Here is a 12175-nt window from a genome sequence, read left to right on the forward strand (position 1 = left end):
AATCTCCTTAGAAACTTTCTGTCGTTAATGGATGCCCCTTCAGGGTACTCCTGAGCTTCGAGATATCTTTTTACTTCATGGAACCATGGTTTTTCCTCGGTTCCTTCGGTATTGATCTCATTGCAATAGGATGGTTCATCTTGCCTGTAGATGGTGATCATAGGCGCCTCGTTGTCCCACCTGACTTTGAACATGGATGACATGGTAGCTAAAGCATCAGCTAGTTGATTTTCCTCGCGTGGGATGTGTTCGAAAGTGATTTCTTCGAAGTAAAGAATCAAACTCAGCACATATTCTTTGTAAGGAATTAGATTTGGGTGCTTCGTGTCCCATTCCCCTTTGACTTGGTAGATTACCAAGGCCGAGTCTCCGTAGACTTCCAGGAATTTGATTCTTAGATCGATTGCAGCCTTGAGACCCAGAATACATGCTTCGTATTCGGCTATATTGTTAGTGCAATTGAAGCATAACCTGGCAGTGAATGGTGTATGACCTCCTGTGGGGGAAATGATCACAGCTCCGATGCCATTGCCAAGTGCATTAGAAGCTCCGTCAAAAACCATAGTCCACCGGGATCCTGGCCCGGGTCCTTCTTCTGGTCCTGGTTGTTTGTAGTCATTGACTAGCATAATGTCTTCGTCCGGGAAGTCAAAGTTCAATGCTTGATAATCATCTACTGCTTGATGAGCCAGATGATCAGCCACCACACTTCCTTTGATTGCTTGAAGTGTATTGAATGTCATATTCTGTTAAGATCATTTGCCATCTCGCTATTCTTCCAGAGAGAGCAGGTTTTTCGAACACGTATTTGATGGGATCCATCTTGGAGATTAGGAAAGTGGTGTGATTTAGCATGTACTGTCTTAGTCGGCGAGCTGCCCAAGCTAAGGCACAACAAGTTTTTTCGAGTAGTGAGTATCTTGTTTCACAATCGGTAAACTTTTTGCTAAGATAGTAGATTGCGTGCTCCTTTCGGCCGGATTCGTCATGTTGCCCTAGTACACACCCCATCGAGTCTTCTAGCACAGTTAGGTACATTATCAGAGGTCTGCCTTCCACAGGTGGCAACAAGATTGGAGGTTTTTGGAGATATTCTTTGATTTTGTCAAAGGCTAACTGGCATTTGTCATTCCACCTTTCCACTTGATCTTTCTTCAACAGTTTGAAGATCGGCACACAAGTAGTAGTCATGTGGGCAATGAATCGGGCGATGTAATTTAGACGTCCCAAGAATCCTCTGACTTGTTTCTCGGTACGAGGTATAGGCATTTCTTGAATGGCTTTAACCTTGGCGGGATCAACCTCAATACCTTTGCTGCTGACTATGAAACCTAAGAGTTTGCCGGATCTTACTCCAAAAGTACACTTATTTGGGTTCAGTCGCAACTTGTATTTCTTGAGTCTGTCAAACAACTTGTGTAAATGACCCAAATGTTCTTCCTCGGTGTTGGATTTTGCAATCATGTCATCGACATACACCTCTATTTCTTGATGAATCATATCATGAAATAGCGCTACCATTGCACGTTGATAGGTTGCTCCTGCGTTTTTCAGACCAAAGGGCATTACTTTGTAACAAAAGGTTCCCCAGGGTGTTGTGAAGGTTGTTTTTTCCATGTCTTCGGGTGCCATCTTGATTTGATTGTACCCTGAGAATCCGTCCATAAAGGAGAATACCTTGCATTGTGCGGTATTGTCAACTAGTACATCGATGTGTGGTAAAGGGAAATCATCTTTGGGACTTGCCCGGTTCAGATCTCTGTAGTCCACGCACATTCTGACTTTCCCGTCCTTTTTTAGGTACAGGGACGATGTTAGCTATCCATGGAGGATAACTCACAACTTTTAAGAATCCGGCATTGAACTGTTTTTCAACCTCGTCTTTGATCTTTTTTGACATATCAGGCCTACTTCTTCGTAGTTTTTGTTTGACTGGAATGCTACCTTCTTTGATTGGTAGGCGATGAACTACGATGTCCGTGTCAAGGCCTGGCATATCCTCATAGGACCAGGCGAATATCTCGACGTAGTCTCGCAGCATTTGAATCAGTCTTTGCTTGACGCTGTGTTCTAAATCAGCCCCTATTTTGACTTCTTTCTTTTCTTCGTTGTTGCCCAAGTTGATGACCTCAATTGGCTCTTCGTGAGGCTGTATGGCCTTGTCTTCTTGTTCTAGCAGCCTTGCAAGTTCTCTTGGCACTTCACAATCTTCCTCACTTTCGTCCTCAGTTTGGTAGATCGGATTTTCAAAGTCATGACGGGCAATAGCAGAATCGTTGTTGACTGGATCCAGAGTGTATGTGAATCTGCAAGTTAATTATGTGAGTGTGTGTGAAGAAAAAACATAGCTATTAGAAGGCGAAGAAAGAAAGAAAAAGGATCACAAAATTTAAATATGCAAGCGTCCCATGATTTTATTGAATGCACATGATCATGATATGATAAGCCCTTTGTAGAAGGACCAGTGTGCTAAGGCACACGGCTTTTCAAGCTCATGGTTCGATTGTTCAGGAACCACTTTTATCTTTGCACAATATACACAAAGAAAACAGGAAATGGCATTTACTCCTGGTCAAAGGAAATCACATCCTCAGCTTTCCAGTTGTTCAATCCACTGTTGTGAGCAGGGAGCATCCAGCTGTTCCAGTTGCAGTTGTCTTTTTCATCTCCCACAGCATTGATTTCATTAGTGGGAAAATGAGCCGGTGATCCTTCGGGATAAGGGATATACTCTGCTGGATGTGAGAGCCCAGGCTGAGATATCTCTGTTGGCTGAGCGAGATGCTCGATAAGGCCGTCCCATGAAGTCGGGATGATGTCTTGAATAGAGACTTGTGCATCTTGGTGAGGAGTGTATGCTGACAGAAAGCAACCCTCGTTATTTGGTATTTCCCTGGCTTTTTAAAGAGCGAAATTGTCATCGTACTGCTCATCCCATCCAGTTGGGACAATGTCCTCCATAGCAATTTGTGAGCTCGGAGGAGCGGAGTATTTCACCATATAGTCATATTTGCCGCTGGGTTCTCCTAGCGTGTCCCATACTTCTTTGGGTGGATTTTGATATTGCTCAGTGGCGGGACTTGTGAAAATTTGATCATTTCCAACTTCATCACCCCATCCAGTCGGGGTAAGGTCCTCCATAGCAATATAAGAATTCTGAGGTTCGGCATACTGATAATTATACCCGCCGTTTGGTTCTCCCACAGCATCCCACATTCCCATGGAAATGGGTGGAATTTCATCTGGATATGGCTGAATGATATGGTTCAAGAACACTCCTTCATCTTCAATAGCGTTTACTTCTTGGCTGACGAAGTGTGACATTAATCCTCCAGAACGAGGACTTTGATCATTCTTTTGATTTTCACTATCATAGCCCAGACCTAGCTTGTCAGATTTGTAGGGTATATCGGGAAGCTGTCCCCATACCGTGCAATCACCCTGTTCAATCATGGCTTTGGCATCTTTGAGAGAAGCCATAGTTGTAGTTGGAGTAGCAGGAATATGCTTGGTGGTAGAGACATCTGGAGAGACCACCTCAAATGATTGGCATGGAGTTTCGATGAATTCGTCCTCCAACTCGACATATTTGGAATTGCTTAGGTGACTAACCACATATTCCTCTTCGCCATAGACTGTGACAATCTTTCCTTTTACTGGATATTTTAACTTCTGATGCAGGGTAGAAGTTACAGCGTTTGCCCCATGTATCCAAGGGCGTCCAAGTAAACAGGAGTAGGCTGGGTGAATTTCCATTACGTAAAAGATAGAATCAAAAATCTGAGAACCCACTCTGATTGGGAGATTCACTTTTCCGTATACCGTTCTGGTTGACCCGTCAAAGGCTCTTACCACAACATCGCTTGGTTGTAACACAATTCCTTCGAAGTCAAGCTTTTCTAGTACTGTTTTCGGTAACACGTTCAGAGAAGAACCGTTATCTACTAGCACATGAGATAGAGTGGTGCCATTACATTCAATGGAGATATGTAAGGCTTTGTTGTGATTTTTCCCAGCAGGGGTTAGATCCATATCAGAGAAACCGAGACCATTGCTCACGGTTAGATTGGCAACACAATTCTCAAATTGGTCGACTGAGATCTCTTGAGGTACGTGCGCAGCTTTTAGGAACTTCATCAGGGCTTTGGCATGAGCTTCTGAATATTTTAGCAGAGATAGCATTGAGATTTTTGAAGCAGTGTGCCCCAGTTGCTCAACAATATTGTAATCACTTTTGCAGATGATTTTCAATATTTCCTCCATTTCTTGCTTTGATGGATCCTCAGCAGTGATCTCCACCGGGGTTTGAACTTGTTCAACTTGTGGCTCTTTGCCTCGAGCGCTGTTATCTTGATTAGGAACTGGGACTCGGAATGGACCAGCAGCAACATTTGGAGAAATTTCTGGTGAAAAGATTCTTCCACTTCTCGTGATCTTGCTGGTACCCACAATATTACCCACAGTTGGAGTAGTTAACTTTGCGGTCTCTTCAGTCGAGGTACCCTGCTTAACTCCATGAATGTAAACATTAGTGTCATATCCCCATGGGACAGCTTTGTCTGAGGAGTATGGAAATGGAGTTGGACTAGCAATGACTACTGATGCCACTTTGAGTGTAGCAGAAATTTTGAATGGAGCTTTGGCAGAGATTTTGAAGGGTAAGCTGGAGATCACTGAGGCATCCTCTATTCTCATCCCGTTTGTAAAGACTTCGCACAGCACGTCCATAGAAGGGAGCCTCTCAAACATAATGATACGGCGATCCATCCATTTTTGAATTCCCATCCTCAGATTTTCACAACCATTGGGCAGGCAAGAGCAGTAAAAGCAGTCGGGGTCACATCCTGGGAAGTAACCAGCTCGGATTAGCTTTCCTTTGACTTCGCAGAGTGGAGTTGATAATTCGTTCACATCATAGATGTAAACAGTGTCCAGGATAGCGTTAACAGTTTTGTCATGCTTTGGCATAGGTGCAGTGATGACATTTGGAGTTTCTGGAGGATCGAACTCAATTTCACCAGCATCTATCATATCTTGTATTTTATTTTTCAGGGCCCAGCAGTGATCTGCGTCATGTCCTGGACAGTTTGAGTGATAGGCACATGTCGCATCAGGGCGATAATTCGGAGAGGAAGTGTTGACATTCCTTGGAGGACCTCTTAAGGTGATCAGATCTGCTTTTAGCAAGTGCTGCAATGCCTGAGAAATTGGCATGTTGATTTTGGTGAAATTTCTTCTTGGTGCATCTGGTCGATGCGTATATTTTGGCTGTTGATCTTTTCGAGGTGCAGATGCGGAGATCAGAACTGCCCCTACAGATTGATGCTGCTCACTTTTGCGACTTTTCTGAATTTGTGTTGCATTGACCTCATTTCTCCCGCTGATGGGCCTTTTTGTAGTACCAGAGGAGGAACCTATTTGAATTTTTCCATTTTGAATGCCACTTTCGACACGTTCTCCGGTCAGTATCAGGTCAGTGAAACCTGATGATGAGCTTCCCAGCAAATGGCTATAGAAAGGGCCAGTTAAAGTGCCCATGAACATGTCAACTAGTTCGCGATCAGATAAGGGTGGTTGAACCCTTCCAGCCATATCTCTCCACTTTTGTGCATATCCTTTGAAACTTTCTTTTGGTCCCATAGACATGCCCCTTAGTTGAGTACGGGTTGGTGCAAGATCAGCATTGTATTGGTACTGTTTGTAAAAAGCAGCAGCTAATTCTTCCCAAGTATGAACCTTAGTATTTTCCAGCTGATAGTACCACTCGAGTTGTGTACCCGACAGACTTTCTTGGAAGAAGTGAATCCACAATTTGTTATCCGTTGTATGAGGTTGTATCTTCCTTACATAGGATCTCAGATGTAGTTTCGGGCAAGAAACTCCATCATATTTTGCAAAGACAGGAACTTTGAATTTTGGAGGGATAACAACATCCGAGATGAGCCCCAGATCATTGAAATCTAAGCCAGGTATTTTTTGTATCTCCATAGCTTTCATACGGTCTTCCAGCTGTTGGTATTTTTCATCATCCGGTTCGTCCCCTGAATGATCATTTTCTTCATTTGAAGAGAGAGATGGTTTAGCGGAACCCTGGTTGCTTTGATTGTCTTCTTGTTCATCATCACCGACTGTTTCAGGGATCGGTGGCTTTTTGAACTTTTTGACTGGGATTTTGATCTTCCTTTTCAGGTGACTCACGCCTACAGATCCTTTAGGCTTCTTTTTCTTCTTGATTATCAGGGCTTTCAGTTCTTGCTGCCCCTTTGCCAGTTCCATAATTGCCACTTGAACTTGGGCATTCTGTGCTTCGAGATTCTTGATGCTCATTTCGGATTCCATCTCTTCTGACTGAAATAAACAGCGAGAAGATGAGAAATCCGTCATGTGAACCTGTTATGCAATGTGTATGACTGGATGCCATGTGTATGCAATGTATGAAATGTATATGCAATGTATATGAATGCAATGTATGAAATGTATATGCAATGCATGAAGTGAAATGTGTGTGCAATGTTTCAAGGATCTTAGAGTTTAGATTTGTTAAAGAAGAAACAAACGTTAGTTAATCAATTTATTTCTTTTTTCTTTTTGCTTCTTTTTTTCTTTGCCTCATTTGGGCTTACAAGACAGAAATAAAGTAAATGATCCTTCAGGTCTCCCGTGGACGCTTTCTCTTTGCCCCCAGGAATGTGTTGATCTGCTGTTCTTCTTGAAGCTGTTCGGTGAGCTCCAATATCCTTCTCTCATAGTCTTGACAGTATGATTTGAAGGTGTCTCTTTCCTCTTTGAGTTGAACCCAAGATTTTTGCAACTCTTCTAGGTCAGTTGGCATGTCCGGGTGTAGAATAACTTGAGGTTCATATCCTTCGACCTCTGGTTCAATAGTCACAGGTAGAACAGCAGGATATGGCATAAGGAGTTTCTGAGCATGAGTACGGACCCATCTGAGGTAGGGTTCCATAGGAATAGAATTCCATTGCCCCAGAGTTTTGCTTTCTATTCTATAGACACTGCCCCATGCATGTATGAACCTTCGTCGGTGTCTATGAGAATCATTCTCGTAATCAAACACAATGCCATGGATAATCATGTCATGAGGACCGTTGCTCCTTGCATATCCGAATTGGCGTAGAGCTAAAGAGGGATTGTAAGTGATGCCTCCTTTGATGCCAAGGAGTGGCACATTAGGGTACTCTCCACAATGATCAATGATAGTAATGTCTCTTTGAAAGAAGTTGTTCCAACGGATATCTGAATGAGACAAAGACATAATCCTGCGAAACCAATGCATTCTTTGTTCATTTCTCAACACTGATCGGGGAAGATGAAATGTAAACCACCTAGCCAGTAGTGGTATACAGCACATGAGAGTTCCTCGTTTCTTCATGGTACGAGTGTGTAAAGAATGTAGAATGTCTCCCAGCAAGGTTGGCACCGGGTTACGGATTAGGAAAAGGTTGATGATGTGTACACTTATGAACTGGTCGGGATTAGGGAATAAAACCAACCCATAGATCAAAAGTGCCATAACTTCCTTAAAAGCTGGATAACTTTTGTTTTCTAGCAGTAGTCGAGCCTTTTCCAATAAGAACTTGGCAAGTAAACCCTTAACTCCACTCTTTGTTTCCCAATTGGACTCAATTTCTGATTTCCGCAGATGTAAAGCAGCAGCAATGACTTCAGGTTTTGGAGTCCTTTCTAAACCAGTGAAAGGTAATTGATTTCGAACAGGCAATCCAATTAGTTCAGAGAATTCTTCCAAAGTGGGTACCAACTGGTAATCAGGAAAGGTAAAGCAATGATGTTCAGGGTCAAAGAACTGGAACAGGACCCGTATCATGTCTTCTTCAAATTTTGAGGTAACCAAATGGAGTAGGTGACCATGCCTTTCGGTGAATTGAACATTCCTGGGGAATTCTGACACTAAGTCTTTTAGTTCAGACGGTACCGTTGAGATGTGGATTCGGATGTAATCTTTGGTGGCGGGAGCCATTACCTGCAAAAACAAAGGTAAACTCTTTGATCCTTGAAGTGTTTGGTGCAAAAATGATATGCTTATGATGCAAACATGTGGCACACAAAAACAAATCAAACAATAGCCTTAGGTTTAAAGGCTTGTATGAAGCTGATAGGTGATACCCTCCCCACTGAAGTTGAGTTGGTTAAAACCTGTCCTAGAATTGGATTCGGGTTCTATGATCCTTGGAAGTAACATCTCAATACGGCGCTCGAGCGGCCGATCAAAATATTCCTCGAGGATAACTAACTTCGATCAATTTCAAATCTAGCCACTTAAAAGGCCACAAGTCAAGTTCAACTAAAAAGGTTCTAAGACAAATTAGTGTTTAATGACATTTCGGAAGCCTAATATACTCCTTGATCGTTTTCAAGGGACATCAGTATAAACCAAAGTATCGCACTAACGATGACTACCAGATCAACCGTATCGGTACATGCCGTACAGTTTCCTTGGTCTATTGTCATATACTTAAGGTATCTCGAGATTCGGGTTAGAATCTTTCACACAAGCAAAATACCCAAGCAAGCCTTTGAAAAATAGAGCAATCAAGTCAAACAATTGAAAACATCGAAGTGATCTATTCTCTTAAGGTAACCCCTTTTGAAAACATTTTGTTTTTTGAAAGTAACTCCCCAGCAGAGTCGCCAGTTCTGTGGACCTCCGATTTTTTTAATACCGGGCCATACCTCTGATCTGTAGAGATACGTGAACTGACTCTTTTTTGTCGCTTAATGCTTTCGCATTTTTTGAAAATTCACAGAGTCGCCACCGACCTTTTATTTTATCCAATTAAGGAAAGGTTTATAAAAGAAACAGAAAAAAGACCTTTAAGAAATTCTGGGTAAGGGGGTAGGTTATACAAAGGGAAGGTGTTAGCACCCTTTGTATCCATGGTTATCCATGGGCTCTTAAGTTTGCTTAGCTCACTTGTCTTTCGATCACTTTTCAATTGCTCTGAAATTGCTCATATGTGGTTTCAAATACTTTTGTAAATTGAATTTTGTAATGATCCGTGTGTGGATGTATACAAAATGCTTGTTTATCTTTCGAAAGATGTTTTGGAAAAAACGTTAACTTTGTAATAACCCGTGTTTGGATGTATACAAAGTATTGTCTTTTTTTGAAAGTTTTGAAAAATCAACAGTGTATGAGAATTTTGTTTGTTTTGATTTGAGCAAGCAAACTAGGAGGTCTACCCTGAGTTGTAAGGTCTTTATCCTATTTCCTTTAAAAATCTATCCTTTCACCGGATATAAAAGCAAGGTTCGATTTTGTACTCAAAACAGTGGAATTTTGACTTTGATTTTGAAAGGAATGAGAAGGGATTACCTTAAGAGGTGCAAGTGTGATTGTGATTGGATTCAGATATTTATCTTTGAAGTTAGTGATCTAACGGTTCAATTTTATCTTTGACATACACGCAGTTTATATGTGCTGGAAATTAAAATGCGGAAATGTAAAGTGCGGAAAGTAAATCTACGCTATTACATCGATTGTGCAGGAAACGTAAACTAGCCTATTTACATGAATTTGACATCCTATACATTTATCTAGGAATTTTAAATTGCAAGAAAAATAAAAGGCATGTTTTTGGAATTTTTATGATTGGTTTTAATTATAATTAATGCATGATTAATTAAATTAAAATGAAGAAAAAAGATGAAAATAGATTTAAACCTAGAAATTAAGTTTAAAATATGTACAAAATATTTGTTAATTAATTTTAAAACAAAACTAATTTTTTTTGGAATTTTTGAAATTGATTGGAAATTGATTAAGCTAATTAATACATAATTATACAAATAATTATACAAATAATTAAAACTTAAAAAGAAAATTATTCAAAATATGTACAAAATTATTTTATAATATATAAACAATATTTAACACAAAGAACAATTTTTTTTATGATTTTTTGATTGGTTAGAATAATTAAAAAGCCAATATATAAATATATACTAATTAATTATGTAAAATATTGAAATTTTGAAGAAAAATAAAATATTTTTATTTCAGAAAATAATATATTATTTTAGAAGTATAAAAATATTTTTTGTGTATTTTTTGGATTTTTAAAACTATTTTTAATTAATTTAACAAAGAAATTAAAACAAAATAGAAAATAAAATAGAAAATAAAAGGATACTGATCCTGTATGGAAGTTAAATGAGGGGTATTTATAGAATGGAAAGAAGGAAAGAGACGTTGGGGAATGATGTGATTCCGTACAAAAGGAAAATTTGAGTGGAAGTAAGATTTGAAAGAAAGTGTATGATAGTGTTGGAAAAAGGAGAGATTTGATTTTTGAAAAAGAGATTTGAAAAGATTTTTGCAAATAATGGAATATAGTACAAAAATTAGTGGGAAACAAAAGATAATAATAATCTACTTGTTACCAGTACAGTCTGAGTTTCCTGATTCTGCGCCTGCAAAAAGATTTAACTCTGTACCAATTGTGTCAGTACCATTTATCTGTAAATAAATAAATAGCATGTGTGAAGTAAAACACAGTATTTGGTGTTTGCGTAAGAATAAATTCAACTGCAAGCCAAATTACTGTACAAGAAAAATTCTAAAAACTAAGTATTTCATATGTCAGGATATTTGTTGAAATAAAAATCCATGATTATATGAGACCCTTAATTTTCAGATTGGAGTTTTCTTGAAAAATATGTGGGCAAATTTTGGGGTATAACACCGAGCATATAAAAATATGTTGGGCAAATTTTGGGGTATGACAGTGATGCTCATCTTTGAGAGATGATTGGGCATTAGAGCTGGACTCTCCAACAAAGCTTGTTTGAACATTCTCTCCTTGGATTTCAGACATTTCACGGTTTTCGTCAATATTGATGACAACGACCTTGACCTGCATTTCACTATAAGTACACGGCGCAAGTAGCTGCCGGCACAGAGTTAGGCTCTGCAATAATAAATAATTTTTTTAAAATAAAAATCTAGACAGAAAAACATGAGGAATAACAGTAGAAGAGGAGGGATCGGGAAAAATAACAGTACTAACCTGAAGAGATTGAAGGGAAGAGATTGAAGTTGTGATGGATTTGTTTCAAACTTAAAGGGGGGAGATTTGAAGATTTGTATTTGTGTTTTGTTGTATTGAGGGTGCATGTTATGTGTTAAGGCTGGTTACACATAAATTATAAAGGAAGGAGGGAGTAACAGCTATCATTGAAAAAGCAAAAGAAGTTAATTATTTTGTCTTTTTGAAAAAGCAAAAGAGAATATAACAAAAGAAGTTAATTATTTTGTCTTTTTGAAAAAGCAAAAGAGAATATATTAGGAAATTCATACTTTTCCACCTATTAGTCTTTTTGAAAAAGCAAAAGAGAATATAGCAAAAGAAGTTAATTATTTTGTCTTTTTGAAAAAGCAAAAGAGAATATATTAGGAAATTCATACTTTTCCACCTATTAAGAGGATAGTAATAAATTCACTGTTGTGTATAAGTCAAACAAAACAACTAATAATTTAATTAGAAAATACTCATTGGTAAAATGTAGGGTTCCTCATCTATAATAATGATAGAGGGAATCCCTAGTTAAAGAAAAACTAACTAAGCATTAATATCTATAATAATTATAAAAAAATATCAAAAAAGGAAATTGATTCGAACTATCATTGTACCTTGGCACTGCTGTGTAAAGTCTATTAAAAAAATTTAGATTTTATTTTTATTAAAACATAAGACTATCATTCTACAATTGTAATACTCCCTCCGTTCCTTTATAATTGTCACTTTTGTGAAAAAAATTGTTTCTTTTTAAGTGTCACATTTCAAAGTTCAATAAAGTATTTTTGCTGTTTTGCCAAAATTACCCCTAATCATTATGATAGAGAGAGAGAGAGAGAGAGAGAGAGTTAAATAAAAGTATTAAAAATTTTAGGGTATTACTGGAAAAAGAATAATCATTACTTAAAAAATAACAATAATCATTAGTTATCTTGGTATGTGGAAAAATTTAAAAAGTGACAATTATAAAGGAACCGATGGAGTACTACAAGTCTACAAGTTAGTAAGATACTTGGAAAAAGAAATTAATCTTTATCTTTATCTGAAAAGCTGAAAACCTGAGCCTATCACTCTATGATGGTACTACAAGTTAGTAAAATATTGGAATTTTGACCCATATGCCA

At 38.6% G+C, this 12175-nt stretch overlaps 1 protein-coding gene across 3 annotated transcripts; it reads right to left on the reverse strand.

Annotated features, from left to right (window-relative positions):
* Positions 1-412: 412 nt before the first annotated feature.
* Positions 413-11393, reverse strand: LOC131626032 (uncharacterized). Of its 3 annotated transcripts, XM_058896849.1 has the most exons (3): positions 11043-11389; positions 10417-10922; positions 413-7996 (listed from the first exon to the last, which is right to left on the reverse strand). In XM_058896849.1, the coding sequence occupies exon 3, from the start codon at positions 6382-6384 to the stop codon at positions 2902-2904; it is 3483 nt and encodes a 1160-aa protein (XP_058752832.1). In that variant the 5' UTR covers positions 6385-7996; positions 10417-10922; positions 11043-11389; the 3' UTR covers positions 413-2901. The 3 variants fall into 3 exon arrangements, with proteins under 3 accessions (XP_058752832.1, XP_058752834.1, XP_058752833.1); XM_058896851.1 differs by having other exon boundaries at positions 413-10899; positions 11043-11393; XM_058896850.1 differs by having other exon boundaries at positions 413-10943; positions 11043-11392.
* Positions 11394-12175: the final 782 nt, after the last annotated feature.

This window comes from Vicia villosa, unplaced genomic scaffold, assembly GCF_029867415.1.
Source record: "Vicia villosa cultivar HV-30 ecotype Madison, WI unplaced genomic scaffold, Vvil1.0 ctg.000255F_1_1_3, whole genome shotgun sequence".
NCBI classification, from domain to species: domain Eukaryota; kingdom Viridiplantae; phylum Streptophyta; class Magnoliopsida; order Fabales; family Fabaceae; genus Vicia; species Vicia villosa.